Below are 24778 nucleotides of genomic sequence, written 5' to 3'. Positions count from 1 at the left end.
TGTTTGGTCTAGTAATCACTGGTCCATTTCAGTGAGTAATGGCCTTTCTGAACCATCTCAAACTCAAACACCTTAGCAGTTGGCAAATTACTGAGAATGAATGAAATGATTATTTCTGTGGAGTCCTCTAAACCCTTCCAAAGATGTACTTAAATAGAGGGTGATCTTAGACAAATAGCGACCTCATGCAATGTTCTTTGTTTCAATTGACACTTTCTTTTCCTTGTCATTTTCCTAGGATGAAAAGAATCAGCTGATGACAACGAATGTATGGCTTAAACAGGTAACCTAAAAACAAAAAGGTAACAAATTAATTCCGCAGAAGAATTTGGAAATATTGATTTTTTTTAATATTAAGGAAGAAATGCTAATAAGGAGCCTTGAGGCCCTCTGACTTAAGTACGTGCCCCAATCCTCAAATCTAAACACTCTTTCAATTCATTTCAGTACAACTTAATAAGCAATATTAAGTGCCTACTATGTGTAAAGCAGAGTGGTAGGTGCTAAGGGAAGGGAGGAGATATTCAACATTTAGACAGGACAGTTATGGAACTTATAGATACATACACGACACAGATGACAATAATATAAACATTACCTGATAAATGCATTATGCAGGTGCATAATGGTTTTCCTGGAGAGAGAAGGGGATCAGGAAAAATTCCTATAAGAGGTGGCTTTGGAATTAACTTTTAAAGGATGGGAGAAGAGACGACATAGCATCTCACAGCTAGAACAGAGAATAGTCAGGATTTAAATACAGTTGAGGCTCCCAGAAAAGCATAAGACTATGCTATTATGTTTGAAGTTCAATTCAGTTTCATGCTTTACCCAATAATGAATGCATAGTCAGGGATAGGGTCTAGACCTGTAATTTCACTAATTTAGGGAACTAGAAAGTGTGGAAACTTCCTCTTCTAATGCAGCTTCTCTACAAGTTATAAATCATCTGAGACTTCATATGTCTAATGGATATCATATTTCTTGCTTTCTCAACGGGTGGGGAGGGGAGTGGAGGGAAAGAGAGAATTTAGAACTGAAAATTTCAAAAAAAAATTTTAGGAGAAAAAATAAAGTTTATATAGTCTTAAAGAGTTGCCCTGATCATTGTGAAGTTAAGTGGCTTGCCCAGGATCACACGTGTCAGAAGCACGATTGAACTCAAGCCTTCCTGGCTTCCAAGCTGGCTTTCTATCCACTACACCATGAAGTCTCTCTGTCTTCCCATGGTGCTTCTCTGAATAACTAACAAGCCATAAAATATTTTTAAAATTAAAAATAAAATTCAAACATTTGAAATTAACATAAATTACTTCAAAATTAGAAAAGAACTATCTGCTAATTCTCACTCCTTCCAACCTCCTGCCACCTCTTTCTCTCTCTCTCTCTCTCTCTCTCTCTCTCTCTCTCTCTCTCTCTCTCTCTCTCTCTCTCTCTCTTTCTAATTAGAGTACCTGAAAACACATTTTTAGGGAAAAAATACTTAGGCACTAAATTAATTTTATTCCACATATGTAATATCTATTCGCCTAAGTCTAATGCTCAATTATTTCTACCGACAGGCTAAAGTGGCATGTACACTGTGGTATGAAGGGATTTATAGTCAGAAGATGCAGGTTTGGATCTTAGATGTGCCACTGGGTGATATTGGACAAACCCCATTCATCTCTCTGAACAACATTGTTCTCATATGAAAAATAAGTAGATTGGCTAGTTGATCTCCAAGATCTCTTCAAGCTCTGAATTCAATAACCCAACAACTATATGACCTGTTACTGAGCCGATACCTCTGTTAGTCAATGACATAGCTGGAGAAAGGAAGGACTGTTGTTCTCCCCTTCCATTTTTTTCATGTTATCTTTCTAGGATTCCTGACCCAAATGAAATACATCCTGCAATATTAAAAAATCTGCCATATATAATTTGTATGGTATTATCAATGATTTTTGAAAGATTGTGGAGAACTGGAGATATACCACAGGGTGGGAGAAAGGAAAATATTATCCTCAATTTCCAAAAATGGAAGAGAACGGAGTCTGAAATTCTAGGCCAAGTGAGCTTGACTTTGACTCGTGGGAAAATTCTAGAGCATATTATTAAAGGGAAAGTCAGTGAATCTCTAGAAAAGGAAACTGTGATTATGAAGAGCCAATATGACTTTACCAAGAACAGGTTATTCCCAACTAACCTTGTTTCTTATTTTGACAGGACTACTAACCTGGTAGACCAGGGGAACATTATAGATATATTTTAATTGAGTTTTACAAAAAACTTGACAGATTCTTATGCTTTTTTATGAACAAGATGGAGAAATGTAGGCTAAATAATAGTATAGTTAGAGGTCTTTGGAATTGGTTGAATGGCTGGACCCAAAGAGAAGTTATTAATGGAACCGTGACAGCTTGGAAAGAAATCTCCAGTAGAGAAATCTGTGCTTGTCGCCATGGTGCTGGGCACACCATGCTGTTTAACATTTTTAACAATGACTTGGATAAAATCACGGGTAGAATACTTATTAGATTTTCAGATGATACAAAGCTTAGAGGAATAGCTAAAAATAAATAAATAAATGTGAGGATTAAAAAAAATCGTGGCTGGCTAGAACATTGAACAAAATCTAATAAGATGAAAGACAGTAGGAATAAATGTAAAGTCTTATTCTTGGACCCAAAAATCATTTTTGCAAGTACGTTATTGAGGAGGCATGGCTAGATGTAAGTTCTGAAAAAGATCTGCAGGTTTTAGTCAACTGAAAGTTTGATGTAAGCTAATCATGCGATATGCAGCCAGGAAATTTAAATCATTCTTGGGCTGCATTAATAAAGGTATGGAGAGGTCAGCATCCTGCTGTCCTCTGCCTTGAGCAGATCCCATCTGGAGCATCGTGTTCATTTCTGGGTGGAACATTTTAGGATGGACATTGATAAGCTGAGGAATGCCCAGAAGATGGCAACTATGATGTCAAAGGGCCTCTACTTCATATCTTTTGAGGACAGGTTGAAAGAACTAGGGATCTTTAGCTTGGAAGAGAGAAAACTTAGAGGCAACATGATATCTGTCTTCATGTTTTTGAATAATGGTCCCATAGAAGAGAGATGAAACCTTTTCCTGGATCCATGGAGCCAGATTAGGAGCAATGGATAGGAGTTACAAAAAAGAGAAATTTAGAATTGAGTAAAGAGAAACTTCCTAAGAGTTAATGCTTTTCCAAGTGGAATGGACTGTCTTGGGTTATGAATGGCCCAATGGGCACTGGAAAAACATATAGTGGAAATAAGTAGTCAGTGGCACATTCAATGAATTTCCCTCATTGGAGATCTTCAAGCAAAGGTTGAAAGAGATCTTATCAGGTCTACTAGGGAAGGAATTCCTATGTAGTTACAAGTTGGACTACATGAACCCTTAGGTCCCTTCCTACTCAGAGATTCTATGATTAGTAAAAAATTCTTGCATGCATTCCTGGCACGAAGTGAGAAAACTTAATAGTCAAGGATTGATTGTACGTTATTTTACTTACAACCAAAGTTGTCCCACAAAGGTTTGGTAATGTGTGCCCATCTGAATATGATTTAGATCAGAGGTATCTTCGGCTGCAAAATTCCCAAAAGCACAGATCCAGATTATAATGTAATTGGGAAGTATTTTTTAAAATACATAAAACTACAATAAAATGTAGATAACACTGCATTTTAAAACCCAAGTCAACATGCATTCAGCAGGGATTCTTATGGACAGATTAGTGGCCCCCATTTCTATTTGAGTTTGATACCACTGATTTAAATGACCACATCCTATCTTTAACAGACCTTATCCCAATCTTCAACTATCATATCTTAGGACCCAGGGTAGTATATTTGAGATTCAGTGGAAAAAATAATTCAATGAAAGATGCTTATTGTGTCAGCTGTACAACTGAGGTACAATTCAAAGAGCTAGTCTATCACACACACAAGTCTGGTACAGACTCTAGAAATGGAAAGTGAACTGGGATCAGAATTAAATAGGAAAAAGGTAGCAGGCTGGATTGTTTGGGAAATTGCTCTGTGCTTTTAATGACCCCAGAAACAGAGACTAATCTTTTTAGTATTGGTATTCATCCAATGATGATATTGACTATAAATCATGAAATATCACATTCTCTGAAGAATTAAAATGGCAGGTCACCTGAAAGGCATTGAGAACATAGATGGTAGGCATAAGTAGGCCACAGCATATCCAGTCAGTCAATCAGCAAGCATTTATTAAGTACCAGTTATGTTCCAGGCACTATTTACAGGTGCCACGGATAAATAAATGTAATAAAAGTAAAATATATATGAAGTAAATATAATGATGACTAAGCTGTAGGAGGTATATACCTCCATTACTCTTCCAAGGCCAAGCAGTACAAACCTAATCCTTCTTACAACCATTTAAATGTCTGGAGATAATAATCATGTCCTATCTTCATCTTCCCACTCTGCCTGAGTCCTAATTATGTTATTTCACCTACATCCAACCACCATTTCTATGGGGAAAGCGCATTCTAAATATATTTTCCTGTGGCAGCAGCAGTGGAGAAGAATTCAGAAAATACTGGACATGGGAGTTATTACATAGATCTGACTAATGGAAGAGATAGATGGTGGTGCAGTGGATAGAGCACTGAGCCTGGAGTCAGGAAGGTCTGAGTTCAAATCCAGCCTCAGACACTTACTAGCTGTGTGACCCTGGGCAAGTCACTTACTCTGTTTGCCTCAGTTTCCACCTATGTAAAATGGGGATAATAACACCTACCTCCTGTGAGGATCGAATGAGATAATAACTCTCTGTTTCAAGTCCCAGTGAAGACACTTAACTACGTGACTTTGGCTGAGTCACTTGGTTCCTCCAGGGTTCAGTTTCCTGAGGAGCTAACAAATCAGGAAGTGAGTCACTTGGAGTCTCTGGGCCTCCATTCTTTCGTGTCCAAAATGAAGCATTTGCAATAACTTATTTCTAAGGTCTCTTCCAAGCACTAACATTCTGTGACTAGAAATTTCCCCCAGGAACCTAAGACCCAGAATACAGACTCCACGTGAGATTCTGTGATTCTGTGACTTTTGTTGCTGTTGAGTCATTTCAGTCGTGTCCAACACTTTGTGGCCTCATTTGTGGCTTTTTTGGCAGAAATCCTGGAGTGGTTTGCCATTTCCTTCTCCATCTCATTTTACAGATGAGGAAACTGAGGCAAACAGGGTTAAGTGACTTGCCCAGGGTCACACAGCTAGTAAGTGTCTGAGGCCAGATTTGAACTCAGGAAGATGAGTCTTCCTGACTCCAAGCCCAGTGCTCTCTCTGCTGCTGCACCTAGCTGCCCCTGATTCTGCCACTACGTCACTATTAAAAATAAAAATAAAATGCCACACCAAGACCCAGAATATAGCCTCCACGTGAGACTCTGTGATTCTGTGACTACATCACTATTAAAAATTAAGATAAAATGCTACATCAAAGCTGACTTGCTACTGAAACTTATGACTTCCTTCATCCCAATCCACTCCCACATGAAACAGAAATTCTACCTATCAGAAGTGGAAGCAAGTTGCACGGCTGGTTCTACCATTCCAAAGGTTTGCTCTTCTCACCTGGTCCTCCCACATCTTGTTGTCCTTCCCTGCTATCGTCCTGATGTATATTTAGACAGTCTTCCCTCATCCCACCAAAGAGGCCCAGCAATTGTTCAAAGCAGACTTGTATGGGGAGCTATTTTTATTTGTATTGATTTTACTTTGCATATACTTTTTCCTCTTTCCTTTGCACTCTACAAAGTAATCAAAACCCATAAACCATAAATATATTATTAATAGTGACTCGCTGAGCCAGCACGAGAAACTACTTAATGCCCTGGGCCCCGACTTCCACACCCCCCACTCCAAGGTTAAAAGGACCTTAGCATGGACAAACTATTAGAAACAATCAAGAAATCGAGCCTGCTTTTCCTTCAGTGACATAGATCTGGCCCCTTTGCCGGGAACTATAGAATGTATCAAAGAACTATAAACCATATCAAAGAGGCTTAGACATCATTGAGGTCAAGCTGTTCCTTTTGTCAATGGAGGAAGTATGTCGACTACCACCTGTCACAGATTTAGAGCTGGAAATCACCCCAAAGGCCACTTAATCCAAGTTCCCCTCATTTTACTTAGCAGCACATTTTATTTTACAACACTTAGCAGAGTGCCTGGCACATAGTAGGTGCTTAATAAAGGGTTATCGATTGATTTACAGATGAGGAAACTGAGGTACAATGGGGTTAAGCAAGTATTGGCTGAGAAGAAAACCCAGACCTGAAATAATTTTTGTTGTTTAGTCCTTTTTGGTCATGCCTGACTGTGAAATAATTAAAAAGAGGTTTGGTAAATCATCCGTCAAATGGTAGATCCGAAAAAGGGGTGGCTCACTCCCCTTGAGAGTCAAATAAAGGAACAAGGGAGCAGTAGCTGATTGGCCAGCACGGAGGCTGTTTTCAGTGAAGACACATGGCTTGCTTGAGATTTACAGAGGGAGGAAACTTCTTACTTTAATCTTCAGATCTGACTAGGTTTCTGGTCAGCACAAGCTAGGTCCTGACTTAAGCATTAAATAAATTGGCCTCTAAGCAATAGGTCTGATTGCCCATCCATGCAGAGCTAGGTTCAAATAATAAAATAAAGCTTTCCCACATAATTCACCCAATGTCACACAGGTTTTGCTGTTGTTTAGTCATTTCAATCGTATCCAACTCTTCTTGACCCTCTGTGGGGTTTTCTTGGCCAAGAGGCTGGAGCGGTTTGCCATTTCCTCCTCCAGCTCATTTTACAGATGAGGAAACTGAGGCAAACTGGGTTAAATGACTTGCCCAGGATCATGCAGCTAGTAAGTGTCTGAGGCTGGATTTGAACTCAGAATAGTGAGTCATCCTGACTCCAGGCCCAGCGCTCTATCTGTAATAAATGGCAGCACCACTGAAAACAGTTTGACACTCAAACCTAGTTATTATTTTAGTTTTTACTCTGAGTCTGATGCCTATCCCACCACTCCATGCTGCCACTCGAGAAACTACCTCATGAACAACCTCTAGGAAAAACCGCCTTACGAAGTTTCTGTTTCAAGGAGATGAGGATCAGCAAGATAAAAAATTCATCTTCTGAGTCACTAAGCTTCACAGTTCAGTGAGTAAGGGTAATGGTAGATGAGACTGAATGCACGACTCCTCTGTCCCTGTGAAAGTTTTCACAGATGTATCAGCAGTCAGGGGCTAAAAATGCAGAGTGGAGAAGGGTCCACCGAGGTAAATGGATGTGCTCCAAGCACTATGCCAGCCATTCCAGGCCTACAGCTTCCCAAATATTCCCACCACAAGCTGTGACCACAGGGATGAGGATGATGCATGCTAATAGCCTCAGGCTGCATACATGTAACATCTCATGTTAGCCTCACAGCAATTGAGTTAAGTGGCATGGGCATTAGTATTATTTGTATTATTATTATGTTAAGAGCAGGGCCGGGGGAGGCAGGGAAGTAGTAGTGTAGGACCAAGTGGCTTGTGGTTTTAAAGATAGCTCGTGTGTGTGTGTGTGTGTGTGTGTGTGTGTGTGTGTGTGTGTATGTGTGCGCCTTTATTCATGTGCGCGTTGTCAACACCTTGCCTTAACAAGGAGGGCAGTGGAGAGAGCTGTGGTCGTGGAGCCAGGAAGACTTGATTCAGACACTTACTAGCTTGGTGTCCCTGGACAAGTCACTTAACCCCCATTTTGCCTCAATTTCCTCATATGTAAAATAGGATAGTTATAGCACATACCTCCCAGGGCTGTTGTGAGGATCGAAGAGCTTAGCACAGTGCCTAGCCTCGAGGCCACATGTGGCCTTCTAGGTCCTTGGGTGTGGCTTTTTGACTGAGTCCAAGTTTTACAGAACAAATTCTTTTATCAAGGGGATTTGCTCTGTGAAGTTTGGATTCAGTCAAAGGGCCACGCTTGAGGACCTAGAGGGCCCTATGTGGCCTTGAGGCCACAGGTTCCCCATCCCTGGTCCTAGTGAAAGTAAGCACTATGTAAATGTTAGCTATTATTACAATGATGATTATTAACATGTATTCTAAGAAGAGAATCAGACTTATTCTCATCCTGAGGCTACCTGTTGGCAGCAAATAATATCGGGGAGATTCCAGGATCCTTGAGCTGGCGTTCTAAAGTGGCCCTGATGACGAAGCAGTAGACTTAAGTGTGTTAATGGGAGGGCTTAGCACAGCGCCTGGCACCTAGTAGGTGCTTAATAAATGTTGATTGGTTGATTGAGGGGAAGCAAGAAAGACGTTGAAACCTTAACTTGGCACATAAACACAACTCTATAGAGTCTGATTACCTGTGACCTTCCCTGTGTTTGTGTTGCTTTGTGATGTGTGTGTGTGTCTTAATGTACCTGATGATAAGGTAACCTGCACATGATACACCATGGGGTTGGCAATTAAGACTGTGTCCCAAGGTCCCAGACCACTGCATCTTTGACTACGCCTTTGGAGCACTTCCTTAGTGGTTCAGAATGCCTGTGTCAGAAGTCACAGAATGCTTACAATTCAGTGATCATGGGACCCTGACAATTCTCTCTTTACAGAGAGGAGACTGAAACCAAGGAAGCTTTAAGGGCCTAGCCTAGGATCCCACAACTAATAAGGGAGGTCTACGTGAGGCCAGAAAATAAAGCAAGTGCTGAACTTGGGCAAAACAAAGATGAGGAAGGGACAGACAGACACAGGACTAGAAGCCACTGGGTGTCTGATGGGTCTGGTTGTTTGCATCTTCTTGGGCCAGGGGTGGGGAATGTGCTGTTAATTTTTTCATAAATTCCATTTAACTACCAATGCTGGGAATCCCATTCTTTGTTCCTGACTCATTAGCATTTCTACCCATCCTCATGCCCCTCCACGACCGAGGTCCAAACAGCCATGGTGTATCTGGGACTTTTGATACTGCTCTGCAGCAGCAGGAAGTAACAAGTCTCAGGGCCAATAAGCCAGGGTAATAAGAACCAGGGAAAACACAGGGACTTGGACATCATCTTCTTTCCCCAGATCTAATCCCATTAAAGCTGGGCCACTCGTCATCATGGGCACTTGGCTATATCATCCATCCTCCTGGTCCCAGCCAGGGTGTCTGGCAAAGCCTACGTGCCCTAGGGTCTCTGTGTTGAAATTTTTGAGCTATCCCTGGGTGATCTGTGCAATCTCAGTTCCACTGTAGCTGAGACTTTCTTTGGTCACTTATCACCTTGTCCCATCTAAAGAAAATAAAGTTGGTTAGCTATTTGTCAAGGTCAGTATTTCAGGTCAGGGTTGTTTCTCCAATAGCTGATTTTTTGAAAATCAACTAAGAGTACAAAGAACATTTAATTGAGCAAACGTGAGGGTTTATTGTTGGAGGCAGCCATAACAACAGTATTTGCTTAGTTCAGGTCTGACATCAGAATGAAATGAGGTTCTCGTTCAGCACTGAGCTGTCAACAAAAGGATAGATTTCTTTGCTCTGGCACAAGTGTGTGCAACAAAGATGTGGTGGTATTTTGCTTCTCTGGGTACAATTGAATACACAAACCTTTTCCACATATGGAAATGCATTTGGTTATCAGGGTAGGCTATGGTGAAGGGCATGATGATTAGTGTGGTCTTCAGAAATCCACCAAATCAGAGTCTCCTTGACCAAACATGAGTGGGACACTTTAATTCACTTAGGTGACCTGGAAGCCGTGTCAAGGGATTCAGGGACCAATCAAATCCCAAAGATAGCTTTGTTGCCTTTTAGAGAAAAAGATTGCAGGAAACAAGAAACCCTGATCCTACCACATTAATTATATGTCCAAAGCCAGGCAGGGCTGGTACCAGTTTACAAGGCATAGTCCCTGCCCTCATGGAGTTTATAATCTGATTGGAAAATAAAACACATATGTTAGATAACTATAATATGTAACTAATATAGGATAGTACAGTATAACGTGTGGGCAGCTAAGTGGCACCATAGTGCATAGAGCTCTGGGCTTAGAATCAAAAAGACTTATCTTCCTGAGTTCAAATCTGGCCTCAGACACTTACTAGGTGTGTGACCCTGGGCAAGTCACTGAACTCTGTGTGCCTCAGTTTTCTCATCTGTAAAATGAGCTGAAGAAGGAAATGGCAAACCACTCCAGTATCTCTGCCAAGAAAATCCCAAATGGGGTCAGGAAGAGTTAGACATGACTGAAACAACTGAACACTCACATGGTATAATATGACATGATATGATATAAAAAATATAATGGAGGAAACGTGCCATAATGGAAACAATACTAGATTACTAAATACTAAATTACTAGAATGCTAAACTAGATGTTTACGACTATGTGACCACGGGCAAAGTCACACAACTAAAAGTGAGACTTCTCTGAGACTTCATTTCCTCATCTATAAAGTGGAGGTAATGATACCCAAAGTGACTACCCCAATGTTATTATTAAGGAGGAACAAAACGAGGTAGAACCATTCAGCCCAGACATCTGCCTCTAAAATCATTAGATCATCATAGCTCAAGAACTGGAAGGGACCTTTCAGAAGGCCATCTAGTCCAACCCTGTCCTTTTACAAATGAAGAAATGGTGGCCCAGGGAGGCTCTATGGATCATCCAAAGTGGGAGCAAACCCAAGCCCTCTGACTTTTAGAACCAAACCATAAAGGTTAGAGGATATCCCCAAAGCTTCCTGCTTCTATTCAATGTATTGGATAGGATTCGTTTCTATTTTCAGTTGCGGCCACCTTACCATGTCTCCTGACTCTCACTTTGGCTCTGCCCCTTCTCCTTACAATGAACAAAGGCCATTTGTGATTCTTATCCACACTGAAACTGATGGCTGAACTATCCCATCTGAGAATGGAATCGTTGCATGAGGCCCAAAGGCTGTTTGGCGGATACTTACCTTAAAATTAAAGTGAAGCAGAATTAATTTTATTTTGAGAATTTTACAATGTACCTTCCCTCACATAGTGTGGGTTACCCTATTAGATATAAGGCTTGGGAATCGATGAGAGATCACTGTAGAGGGGAGGAGGGAGACAGAATCTTTAGGTCTGGCATCTGGAGATGGATTTGAATCCCAGCTCCATCACTTACTCCCTGTATGACTTTAGGTAACTTATTTCTAGTCTCTGGGCCCATCTTTGGTCCCCAGTTTCCTGTTTTGAAAAATAAGAGTGTTGGACCAGCTGAAGTCTAAAGTCTCATCTATCCCTAAAGTGTTGGTCTTGTGACTCCGATTTGATCCTCACCCACATTTGATTCAACTTTTAAGCTGAATCATTTTAAAGGTTGGTTTATTTACAGTGAGAAAAATCCAATTTAGTAGGGTTTAAATGGAATATTGTTTCAGATCATCATAACCTAACCAGGCAAAGGTTATTTTATGTAAATGTGCAAGGAAGGCAAATGTAGGAGGAGATGCTATGACATATATTTGGAATCAAGGGTTCTTTTTTTTCCTGTGGATTAACTTTAATATTTGGTTCTACTGTCTGTATACCTCCTCCCCTATTCTGTTTCCTATTGTAGCCAATGTTAAACAACTCTGAGTTCATATTTGGAAAGGGCTTTGAGAGTCTTGACTGGAACCGGCTGCGCAAACACGGGATGTTATTTCTAAGCTGCTGCTGGAAGGAGAGAAGGGCAGGGAGGGGAGCCCTCCTGAGGTTCCAGGGCTGCAGGAGATCAGGGGTCAGGGTAACAAGGATATAGTCAACAATTTCCTGGGGCTTTTGAGAGAACAGGGCCCTGGGGGGTTGTGGCTTTGAAGCCTCTTCACCGCCATTGTGGGCAGGTTGTAGGGGAGACAGCAGGGCTGTTGCTGTCAGTCTTTTGCACAGAATTACCAAGTGGGTTATCATCGTGGCATTATAGCTTTAGAGCTGGAAGGGAACCTTAGAGGCCAGCCAGGCCAAGCCTCTCATTTTACAGAAGGGGAACTGAGGCAAACAGGTTAAGTGACTTGCCCAAGGTCACACAGCTAGTAAGTGTCTGAGTCAGGAATTGAAACCTGGTCTTTCTCCCTCCAAATCCAGCACTCTATCAACTGTACTGTGCTGGCCCAAATCCATCTTACCGTATTTTCTTCAAGAGTTTAAATGGGGTTGGAGACCTGGCAGTTTCACTGATCCTCTTGCCTTTATGTCCTAGATTTAAGTGCATTTTGAAGTGGGGGCAGGGGTGGTAAACAAGTTCACAAAAGGAATCTTTCTGAATTCCTTTCATGTACAGATTAGACTAGATGACCTCAAACGCTCAAATGATTAAGAGATTCTGATTCTGAATTCAAGATGGCAGACTGTGAAACTCCTTCCTTGTAAACAACAGCACCAGCGTCTCCAGGATAATTTTCTGAAATCCAGATACAGGAATACCACACAGGCCAAACTCTAAGATTTTTTCATCAAAATATGAACCCGGGGAAATCTACATGTGTTCCATGGTACTTAGCTGAGCGTCACAAGGTTCACATCGATAAAGCCAAAGGGCTTAGTGGTTGGGTCTATGCAATAAATAAAAAAACAAAACAAAAACAACAAAACATCTGAATCAAAAAGGAGTCAGTCTAGAGTTTTCAGCCACCCTAATGACTGAATTAAATCAACTGCAAGGCTGATCTGATCAATTGTACAGGAACTGGTCATTAACACAATTTAAAATAAGACAAACAAAATGCTCTTATGGCTGGCTGTGAGCAAACAAAGCTCTTTACTTCTTCTGTGGCTAGTGCTGTCTACTACATCCTGACCCCGGGCAGACCCCAAGAGAAAAGCCTTATAAGGTGCCTAGCTGTGTTGACTTCTTTAATCTTTCCCACAGACTTTTGGCTCCCAGGAGCCAACGGTTAAATTTTCATTGTGAGTATTTACACCTTGGAAATCAACAAACACTTCAAATCAGGGCTTGATTTATTGTTTTGTTGATTGTCTAGATATAAGAAAGTGATGGAGAAAATGTTAATAATGCAAATTAAACTTAAATGTGTATTGGGCATTTACCAATACACTCTTGTATTGGCTAGATTTGCCCAGGATTCAACTTAGACATTTAGATAGTGGGACATAGAGTCTGAAAGCAAGAAAATCCCTTATGGAACATGAACCCAGGGGTGTTACTGCCTGCTAAAAATCATGGGCTAAAGTAGTTTTTGAGTCAAGGTCCCCTAAATCACTGAATCTCAGCTGTGAGGGAACTCAGAAGCCACCGGGTCCAACTCATACTTGTTTAAGGAAACCCATCTTCCATATCCTCAACAGGCCTCTGCTTGAAAACATCTAGTGAAATGGAGCCTACTACCTCCCAAGACAAAATTTCCGCTCTCGGATAATTCTAATGGCTTGGAATATTTCCTTATATTAAATCTAAGTCTACCATTCTGCAACTTCTACCCATTGCTGTTAGTTCTGCCTTCTGAGGCCAAGCAGGAAAAAGTTGAAGCACCCATCCTCAGGACAATACTTCTTGGAAATACTTGGAAATCACTACAATGCACCACCCCCAACTGTTTTCTTCTTCTTCTCTTCTCTTTTCTCCTGACCTCTGATTCAGATATGCCCCCAAAGGAGCAATAAGTAAATGGTTGTCTTTACAGGGTCTCTATTGGTGCACTTAGCTTTAGTAGTCAGCCAATAGACATAGTTAGCTCAAAGCAAAGGCATTTACAAAGGACAGTAGCTACACAGTGTTCCTCCATAAACTTTTGACACTCCTTCCCTCAAAAGCATACATTGTCAATGGGAAAAGTGGGCACAAGCTTAGCGTATGCTGGCTGTGAAGCACACAAGAAAGGAATGCATGTTGCCAAGGTAACGTAAGCCTCTGGTACTTCAGGATCTCCACGTCTCTTTGCTTCACTTGGTATCTTCACTCTACTTCCTCCAGATGCAGCCATAAGGGATGGATAGGTTTCTCAGTCGCTTTCTGGTTCTACTGCTCTCTTCAACATGACTGGCAGGGCTAATTCTCTCTTGAATTCATAGCTAGCTCTTTTGTCTGCTACTAAGGGTCTTATCCCTTGGAGCCAACTTCACAGGTTCAATGACTCATCCCCCTCCACCTCTCCAGGATATGGTACCTCCTACTGGATGCATGGCTTTGCTACCTGATGCCATGGCCAATGGGGGAAGATTGGTAGATCCCATCTCCCCTTCCACTGCCTTCTGATAAAAGTGTAGGAATTATACTCCACAAAGCAACTTCCTGATTTGGCTGTCCCTCAGCCATCTTTCAGAATTGGCAAACCATCAACAGTATCGCCAATCTTTGGCCAAATGATGGCAAGCTGCCCCTCTGATGCTATCAGGGAGAACTCCTTTGCACTTTGTGAAGCGATCACAAGGCATAGACATGTCTTTCTATTTTGTTTAACACATTAATAACCCACCTTTCTCTTACCCGTTCTGTGATTTCACCAATGGGGCCAAAGGGAACTTTTTTCCCACATTCTCCATACTTACTTATGAATGTCTTGCGTCTTTTACTAGATTATAAACTCCTTGAGGTCAGCGACGTTTCATTCTTCTTTGGGCAATGTGACTAAACGTCCTTGTTAGGTCATGTTCTACATCTGGGTGATGCTCAAAAAAAATATTTGTTGAATTGAATCAAACTATCCTATAAATGTACATTCTACCAAATGTTTTCTGAAATGCCACTTCCTTTAAGGAACTGCTCAAGTGGAAATTAAATGAAGACTCTCGTCATTCCAACTAGTCTACATTCCAACCATCTGTCCTCCAATCGTATAGCACACAACTTGACATTATATGCTATGCTTACTTCCCCATTTTGGACTGGGATAGATATTTTACTAATTATATCAGAGGCAAGAGAGAGGGAGATATTATTCTGATTGTAGTAAACACTGAAAATCAATGGGCTATGTGACAAGTGATTAAAGAAGTGTGAGTAAAGGTTATGTCTAAATTTTTACCCAGAGTTTCACTTCTGTAATATATATTATCTCCCTGAGGACTCAACTACAAAAACAAAACAAAAATTATTACCTAGACAAAAATTGTTGGGTCAGTATTCCTGATTATGAATTAGATTTAGATATTTAAGTTCCAAGAGGGTCCATAGTAACTAGTGGAGTGAGAATTTCAAAGGGCCCTAATAACTACCCACTCCCCCTAATAACTACCCACATAATGATCCCCAAACAGGAGATGCTTTACTTTAGGTTTTGTTGTTTTCAGTCATTTCCAACTCTTTGTGACCCCATTTGGGGCTTTCTTGGCAAAGATACTGGAATGGTTTGCCATTTCCTTCTCCAGCTCATCTTACAGATGAGAAAACTGAGGTAAACAGGGATAGGTGACTTGCCCAGGGTCAAACAGCTATTAAGTGTCTGAGGCCAGATTTGTACTCAGGAAAGATGAGTCTTTTTGACTCATTCTATCCACTGCAACACCTAGCTGCCCACTTTTTAAATGAGAAATATTTGAGATTTTTGCCCCCATAGGAACTAGCCCAGATCTAGATCAGAAAGATTGGATTTTTGGAGAGAATTTTCATTCATATGGCCATAAGAAAGGATGGGCTGGTCACATGGAGAGAGTGAAGAATAATTCATGGACCTTCTTTGTGCTACATTGACATGGAAGAGTGAGACGTCAAGCGTATACAAGGAAGGGCCCCAGAACAATAAACTTGTGGTAAGTTTATTGGAAGGATGTAGGAAAGTGTTACGGAACAGGTAGGCATAGATAGCTTTTAATCTGAATCACTAGAGAGAACATCCACATCAGTGAGATATTTGTACTGGAGTATTTTCACTCCTGCAGAAAAGGGGGAGAAAATCCTTTCAGTAAAAGATCACAAAGTAGCATCCCACAGGTCCTGTCACTTCAAAGAAGTACAGAAAAATCAGCCATCTTAGCTGGTGCTAGAGAATGGTCAGTACACGGGGAAGCCTTTTGCCATAGTCATGCAAATTTTATGTCTGCAATTACAAGCTCTTTAAGTGACTGCATCCACTTGCCTTTCTTTTTCCAAGATGGAGCACAGTGCCATGCAAATTTCAGAGCATAGTATATATTAATCATGATGATGACTTGGCTATATTGCCCTACTCAATTAGTCTTCAGGTTTCATGAATATTTCACTATTTTAGCATGCGATTATATCATCCATTTGTTTATTCCTGACTCAATTATAAAGGCACATCTCACAGTGATCCTGAAAGAACCCCATGGAGCAGCTCTCTTTAACTCGGTATAATGTCATTCTGCGAGAGACTATATAATTGTTCACTGTCCAGACAACAGGCATAAATGCAGAGGAATCTAATTTTCAAGTCAGATTCCATGAGATTTTGTATTTAAAGCATTATTAAAATCCACATGCACTATAATTGTGATATCCATCGATCACCTACTCATATTCTGCAATCCAGTCAAGCAAGCCATTGGGACTGGGGTTTTTGTCTTGTTTTTCTTACAATCCTTCAATTTGCTGAACTCGGAGATGACAATTAATTTTATTATAATGAAATGTATATAAACATGTGGAAGATAACCAGATCTCAAGTATTACGTTGAAATCTAAATGGGAGCTTGTAAGAAGACAGTCAGATGACAGCATAGGAGAATAATCTTGGCATATATTTATTTGTCTATCGCAGGCTATGGTGCCACAGAAAACATGCATGGCTGATGACTATCAAGCACTTTTCAGATTTGATGTTAGATGTTTTGGATAAATGGACTAGCTTAAAATTAATTTGATTTGTTCTCCCTATCTTTATATTTTTTTTTGGAAGAGGGAAAGGCAGGGCAATTGTAGTTAAGTGACTTGCCCAAGGTCGCGCATCTAGTAAGTGTGTCAAGTGTCTGAGGCTTTGAACTCAGGTCCTCCTGACTCCAGGGCCGGTGTTCCACTCACTGCACCACCTAGCTGCCCCTGTAATTATTTTTTTAATGAGAAAATTGGCAGCTAGGTGGTACAGTGGATAAGAGTGCCAGGCCTGGAGTCAAGAAGACTCATCTTCCTGGGTTCAAATCCAGCCTCAGACACTTATTAGCTATGTGACCCTGGGCAAGTCACTTAACTGTTTTTGCCCCAGTTTCTTCATCTGTAAAATGAGCTGGAGAAGGAAATGGCAAACCACTCCAATATCTCTGCCAAGAAAACCCCAAATGGGGAAATGATGAGTCAGACACAAGTGAAAATGACTTAACAATGAAAAACCACCTGCAGAAAGCTAACCATATAAAAATCACTGGAAGCTAAAACTATTTTTTTTAATTTGGACCTCCGTTTTCATCAGCATTTAGAAATCCTGATGTGGAAAATCTTTCCCCTGATACAGAACAGTTAGTCAGAACACCAACAAGCATTTATCATGTGCTTACTATGTACAAGGCACTGTGCTAAGCACTACAGATAACAAGAAAGGTCAAATCAGTCCCGGACCTCAAGGGATTTACATTCTCAGGAATTTATTTGTAACTTGCAGTCTTAGAAAAGTTGCCTAGGGGGGCAGGTAGGTGGCGCAATGAGTAGAGCATCTGCCTTGGAGTCAGGAGGACTTGAGTTCAAATCCAGCCTCAAACACTTGACACACTTACTAGCTGTGTGACCTTGGGCAAGTCACTTAACCCTAATTGCCCTGCCCTCCCCCCTCCAAAAAAAAGTTTCCTAGGGCACCAAGAGGTTCGCAGTCCTTGGCACACAAAGCAAGTGCTTACTATATGATGTGATATATACAACTTGTCAGTTATCACAGTATGTATCAGAGGCAAGACTTTAGTTCCATGCTAGTACCTTATTCCCTTTGCCATACTACTTAATTAAATATGACAAATACATTAATAGTTATTATTAATGGTTAAATACAATAGTTTAAAATAGCTAAATAATTAATAGTTAAATATAACAATTGTAAAATCATTGGAGGTTCAGGACAAGGATAGGGGCTTCTTGGTTTCCCTGGAGTTCAGACGTGTTTTTCATCACGAAATTGTCCTCCTCCATACCATGGGAGTTGCCTATAGGGTCCCTAGGAGAGGGATGGACAATTAATAAGAACAAAGTTTTAATTACTTTTTCACTGACTCTCTACAGGAATGGATAGACCACAAGTTACGCTGGAACCCTGATGAATATGATGGAATCAGCTCAATTAAAGTTCCATCCGAATCTCTTTGGCTCCCTGATATAGTTCTTTTTGAAAAGTAAGTTATCTAAGAGGGAAATGGCCTAAGGAAATTAACTGCAACACTCAAGAGGAACGTTTGCTTTTCTAGTGACATGAAATGTAAAACACAACCAAATTTTTCAAGAGAAAGACAACTAGGAGTATGTCTATATCCATTTTTCATAGTTTTCATAAGATTTAATAGCTTAAAACTGTACTAAGACTTTTTGGGACACCCTGCATAAGTATACATACAGAATAAATAGAAATGTATACAAATTAGTTAAATACATGGTAGTTTGAGAGGGATGGCATTATCATTTGGGGGGATCAAGGCTTCCTGTAGGAGATGATGATGCTTGAGCTGTATTGTGACAAATGAAGAACCCTGAGAGACTGAGTTTTTGGGTAATTAATAATCAATTTACTAATTAGGCTAGCCAGCAATCAATAAATTGATGGTCAGTGGTTTCTCTCCTTTACCAAAGATAAAGAGCCTGAAAGCTTTAAACAATCCTTGAAAGGGAATTCCTTTGACAACTGAAAATCAACCCTGATTGGTAGACATTTAATGAGGAAGTGAGCTAGAAGTCTTCAGCTCCTCCTGCAGAGAATATGTCTTGATCAGGAGACGCAGTAGCCTCCAACAGTCTGGATAGGGGAATCCATCTCCATCCAGACCACTCTGGTTGGTCTTCTCCTTTATGAGCTGGGTCACCCTAAACTCTAGTGGGGAGGTACAAGGATAGGGGCTCTTCTCCTTGGGGTAAGAACTCAGCCAGACTGGATTCTGTTTACACTCTAAACAGAAGCAAGGTCTCCCACTCAAGACTGAAGAGCACGTTCCTTGAGGACTAGGATAAGCACATCAATCAGTCAAGTCCTTCAGAGATTGACTCTTTAAAGGGGCCAGGCCTGAAATGAGGAAATAAAGGGAAAAAGCCTGCATCCTCATTTAATAATTGGTTATTAATATAATAGCAAAATAATAATTTCATTGTCTTAAAAAGAAGAGAAGGCTTCTATGAGGAAGATGGGAGGATTTAGAGATGGAGGGGACCCTGGAGAGTTTATAATCCTTTGGTCTGCTCTAACCCCTTTATTTTACAAGGGAGAGAGATGAAACCCGAAGACATAAAGTGACTTGTATAAGGTCGCACAGTATGTAGTAGAGTTGGGTTCCCAGTTATCCTCATAGTGGGAAAAGAATAATGGCAGCTCTGATGATGTTGAAGGAAACAACCAATCATTCCCACGCATGACAAATCTTCAGAGTGAAAGTAGCTGTCTCTCTTTCAGTGCCGATGGACGCTTTGAAGGCTCTCTAATGACCAAGGTCATAGTAAGACACAACGGAACCATTGTTTGGACTCCTCCATCCAGTTACAAAAGCTCATGCACAATGGACGTGACATTTTTCCCATTCGACCGACAGAACTGTTCGATGAAGTTTGGTTCCTGGACTTACGATGGCACCATGGTTGACCTTGTTTTAATCGATGAGAACGTTGATAGGAATGACTTCTTTGATAACGGAGAATGGGAAATACTCTATGCCAAAGGCATGAAAGGAAACAGAAGGGAGGGTTTGTATTCTTACCCGTACATTACATATTCGTTCGTTCTGAGGCGCCTGCCTCTGTTCTATACCCTTTTCCTCATCATCCCCTGTCTTGGATTGTCTTTCCTGACGGTCCTTGTCTTTTATTTGCCTTCTGACGAAGGAGAAAAACTCTCACTCTCCACATCAGTTCTGGTTTCCCTGACCGTTTTTCTCCTAGTGATTGAAGAAATCATCCCATCGTCCTCCAAGGTCATCCCTCTGATTGGGGAATATCTGCTGTTCATCATGATTTTTGTCACCCTGTCCATCATTGTCACGGTCTTTGTTATCAATGTTCACCACCGCTCTTCCTCCACTTACCACCCCATGGCCCCTTGGGTAAAAAGATTATTTCTCCAAAAGCTCCCAAAACTTCTCTGCATGAAAGGCCCCATCGATCGCTACCCCTTCCCCGATTTAGTGGAAAGCCAGCCAGAGGCTAAAGCAAAAATGCCAGCAAAGCAGAAGCAGAAGCCAATGAAAGACGGAGAAAAAGTCCTGGTCGCCTTTTTGGAAAAGGCTGCCGAGTCCATTAGGTACATCTCCAGGCATGTGAAAAAAGAGCATTTCATCAACGAGGTGAGTGAACTCAGAAAACATGGAAGTCAGAGCCAGCCCCCATTGTGATATTGATAATAATAACAATAATAATCAGTCATAATAGTAGCTCTCATTTATGTAGTGCTTACTATGTGCCAGACATTGTGCCAAGCACTTTGTAATTATCTTCTCACTTGAGCCCCACAACAATCCTAGGAGGTAGGTGCTATTATCATCTCCACTTTACAGTTGAAGAAACTGAGGCAGAAAAAAGTGAAGTGACTTGCCCAGAGTCACACAGCCAGTAAGTGTCTGAGGCCAGATTCCAGTTCAGATCTTACTGACTCCAGGCCTGGCACGCTATCTACTGTGCCACCTAAGCTCATCTAGCCCCTCTTCCTCTCCCCCCCCCTCCCTCTCTCTCTCTCTCTGTCTCTCTCTGTCCATCTCTGTCTCTCTCTCTCTGTCTCTATGTGTGGGTACCTCTCTCTCTCTCTCTCTCTCTCTCTCTCTCTCTGTATGTGTCTCTCTGTCTCTCTCTCCCTCCTTCTCTCTCTGTGTCTCTCTCTCTTTGTCTCTCTCTGTCTCTCCCTTCTTCTTCTTCTTCTTCTTCTTCTTCTTCTTCTTCTTCTTCTTCTTCTTCTTCTTCTTCTTCTTCTTCTTCTTCCTCCCTCCCTCCCTTCCTCCCTCTCTCTCTCTCTCTGTCTCTCTCTGTGTGTCTCTTTCTCTGTCTCTCTCTGTGTGTCTCTTTCTCTGTCTCTGTCTCTCTGTCTCTGTCTCTGTATGTGTCTCTCTCTCTGTCTCTCTCCCTTCTCCTTCTATCTCTCCCCCCTCTCCCTCCCTCTCTTCCGCTCTCTCTCTCTCTCTCTCTCTCTCTCTCTCTCTGTGTCTATCTCTGTCTCTGTGTGTGTGTGTGTGTGTGTCTCTCTCTCTCTCTGTGTATCTGTCTCTCTCTCCTCTCTCCTTCTCTCTCTCCCCCCTCTCCCTCCCTCCCTCTCTCTCTCTCTCTTTCTCTCCCTCTCTCTCTCTTTCGGTATCTCTCTCTGTCCCTCTCTCTTTCTCTCTCTCTGTCTCTCTGTCTGTGTGTCTCTGTCTGTCTCTATCTCTCTGTCTCTGTGTGTGGGTATCTCACTCTCTCTCTCTCTCTCTCTCTCTCTCTCTCTCTCTCTCTCTCTGTGTATCTGTCTCTCTCTCTCCCCTCTCCTTCTCTCTCTCCCCCCTCTCTCTCCTTCCTTCTCTCTCTCTCTGTCTCTGTCTCTCTCTGTGTGTCTCTTTCTCTGTCTCTCTGTCTCTGTCTCTGTATGTGTCTCTCTCTGTCTCTCTCCCTCTCCTTCTCTCTATCTCCGCCCCCTCTAATGGACGAGAAACGGCCTGGTAAGGTGGATAGAGCCCATTTCTTGAAGTCAGGGAGATGTAAGATTCTGACCTGAATCCTGATTCAAACACTCTCCAACTGTGACTCTGAGCAAATCATTTATCTAGGCCTCAGTTTCCTCATTTGTAAAATGAAGATGTTGGACTCGATGGTCTCTAAGGTCCTTTCCATCTCTAGAGCTAAGATCCTGTGAGGACGATGGGATACAGAATGAGACTTGCCCCATGTCATGCAAGCAGTAGCCGCTAGGTGGTGTCATGGTTCAAAGAGCACCAGGCCTAGAGTCAGGAAGACTCCTCTTCCTGAGTTCCAATCTGTCCTCAGACACTTACTGGTTGTGTGACCCTGGGCAAGTCACTTCACCCTGTTTGCCTCAGTTTCCTCCTCTGTAAAATGAGCTGGAGAAGGAAATGGCAAACCAGTATCTTTGCCAAGAAAACCCTAGAAGGGGTCACAGAGAGTCGAACATGACTGAAAAAAGACTGAACAATGTTGCACAAGCACTGTAGAGAATATTGGAACTGGAATTTAATTAAATACAGGTCACCTGTCTCTGTATGCACTCTTACTATTTTTAATCAAAATGAAATTTTTATAAATTTTTAATTTATAGTAAATTTATAAGTTTTTATAAAATGACTAATACTGGTTTTTTTCAATCAGTACCTGTGATTTTGCCAGTGTACAAAACTCTCAGTATGGAAACTCCTTCCACAAATGCATCAAAGCTACTCCTCTGTACCTTAGAGTCTTAGAGAACTGCCTGGGAGCAAAAGACATTAAGTGAGTGACTTGCCTGTTGTCATACAGCTAATTGCCGGAAGCAGGACTTGAACACAGATCCTCCTGGCTCCAAAGCCAGTCCTTGAGCTGTTATGTCATTTGTCGTTGTTCAGTCATCTCCAATTCTCTGTAATCCCATTTGGGGTTTTCTTGGCAAAGACACTGGTTTGCCATTTCCTTCTCCAGCTCATTTTACAGATGAGGAAACTGAGGCAAACAAGGTTAAATGACTTGCCCAGGGTCACACAACTAGTAAGTGTCTGAGGCCAGATTGAAACTCTGGAAGATGAGTGTCTTGACCCCAGGCCTGGCACTCTGACCTCTGCCCCACTTTCACAGGGATTGTTGTTCTGAGGCTCAAACGAGGTAATATGTGTAAAGGACTTTGCAAACCTTAAAGAGCCATAGCAGTGTCAGCTAATTACTATTATTCCAGTTTTCTCTCTGCCTGAAATGGTACTTTTTCCTTAATTAAGTAAACCCTGAAAAAGACATAGGATCGAGGCAAGAATTTTCAGCCCAAAAGTTCACAAAAACACTATGAGGAAAAGGGAAAAGGTCAAGGTCCAAAGTACAAAGTACTGTTCATTCTGAGTAACCTCTATTCTATTTCTAAGTAATCTAATTTTACACGTTAAGCTGGCTATCCACAGCCCTGAGGGTTTCTCATTTTTCACAGGATGACGGGTTATTTCATCAACAGCATTTAAAAATAAAAACTCGAAAAGAGTCCAGATTTTGAATATTTTTCATTCCATTGACATTATTTTGTTGACATATTTGGAAGGGCTCCTCACTAAGCCAGGAGAAAAGTCCCAGCCTAAATGGACTGAGCTCCATCGGCCACAGCTGTTTTATGCAGAGCATTTTCAAAGACAGATCCAATACCGTAAACTCTGAATATACGGTATTGGCTAAAGTAGGGACCATACAGCAATATTGTTCAGTCATCCAGCTGTGCCCAACTCTATGTGATCCCATGGACATCGTCCATGAGGTTTTCTTGACAAAGATACTGGAGTAGTTTGCCATTTCCTTTTCCAATGTATCTCCATTTTACAGATGAGGAACCAGGATAAATAGGAGTTAAGTGACTCACCCAGGGTCACACAGCTAGTAAGTGTCTGAGGCCAAATTCGAACTCAGGTCTTCCTGACTCCAGGCCTAGTGGTCTATGCATGGTACCACTTACCTGCCTTATAGTATGGTACACTGAATATTGAGGATATAAACTCACAAGCCATGATGGGAAATCCCTCTCCTAACACAGACCCATCTAGAATCCATCTGTAACCTAAGGTTTTAGAGAGTTACCTGAAACTCAAGGAGGTCTTTCCTCACTCACTTCCTTCATGTCCCAGATAAAATCCCAACCTTCTACAAGAAACCTTTCCCAATCCCCCTTAATGCTAATGCCCTCCCTCTACTGATTATCTCCAATTTATCTTGCACACAACTTGTTAGCATATATATTTCTGCTTGTTATCTTCTCCACTAGAACTTGAGTTCCTTGGGACCGGAGACTGTCTTTGCCTTTTACCGAATCCCTAGCACTCAGCACAGTGCTTGGCAAACAGTAGGTGCTTAATAAATGTTTACTGACCAACTCCAAGTCCAACATGCTCTCCACCGTGTTGCCCTGCAGCTCACTGCAAACGGAAGTACTATAAATCTGAAACTTGCAATCACGTATCCTTCAAATGAAGTCAGGTGGGGCAGCCAGGTGGTGCAGTGAGTGGAGCACCGACCCTGGAGTCAGGAGGACCTGAGTTCACATGTGACCTCAGATACTTGACACACTTTCTAGCTGTGTAACCTTGGGCAAGTCACTTAACCCCAACTGCCTTGCCTTCCCCCTTCCAAAACAAACAAAAGCCGAATGAAGTCAGGTAAGTTATTCCTTGTCTTCACTCTATTAAAATGTCATTTTCCTTGTTTGCAGGTCGTCCAGGACTGGAAGTTTGTGGCTCAAGTCCTCGACCGTATCTTCCTTTGGCTATTTCTGCTAGTATCGATAACAGGTTCTGTCCTGATATTCACTCCAGCTTTGCAGATGTGGCTAAACAGTTACCACTAAAAATCATTTTCTGTGATAGTTTCAGTAATGCCATAAAGATGAAGCTATCTCTTAGAATCAATATTTAATTAGCATATATTCAGAAGCAGAATAAGCATGCTTATGAAAATGGCCCTGATCCTAAAAATGGTCCTGGCTCAGAAAACATTTCTGCCCAGGAGAGAAGCTTCCTGAATATGGGTTTACCAGGAAATGATTTTGTATTCTTGGGTCCCCATT

The 24778-nt window shown here is 41.5% G+C and overlaps 1 protein-coding gene across 1 annotated transcript in view; it reads left to right on the top strand.

Moving 5' to 3' along the window:
• Nucleotides 1-24559, top strand: part of CHRNB3 (cholinergic receptor nicotinic beta 3 subunit) — a 41539-nt gene extending 16980 nt beyond the window's left edge. The window contains exons 3-6 of the mRNA XM_036749993.1: nt 239-283; nt 18109-18218; nt 19481-20363; nt 24425-24559. Of these exons, the coding sequence (XP_036605888.1) occupies nt 239-283; nt 18109-18218; nt 19481-20363; nt 24425-24559 (1173 nt within the window). The remainder of the gene's footprint in view (nt 1-238; nt 284-18108; nt 18219-19480; nt 20364-24424) is intronic.
• Nucleotides 24560-24778: the final 219 nt, after the last annotated feature.

The sequence above is a fragment of the Trichosurus vulpecula genome, chromosome 3 (genome assembly GCF_011100635.1).
Source record: "Trichosurus vulpecula isolate mTriVul1 chromosome 3, mTriVul1.pri, whole genome shotgun sequence".
Taxonomy (NCBI): domain Eukaryota; kingdom Metazoa; phylum Chordata; class Mammalia; order Diprotodontia; family Phalangeridae; genus Trichosurus; species Trichosurus vulpecula.
The sequence above is the reverse complement of the archived record's forward strand: the minus strand, read 5'-3'. Positions and strand labels throughout refer to the sequence as shown.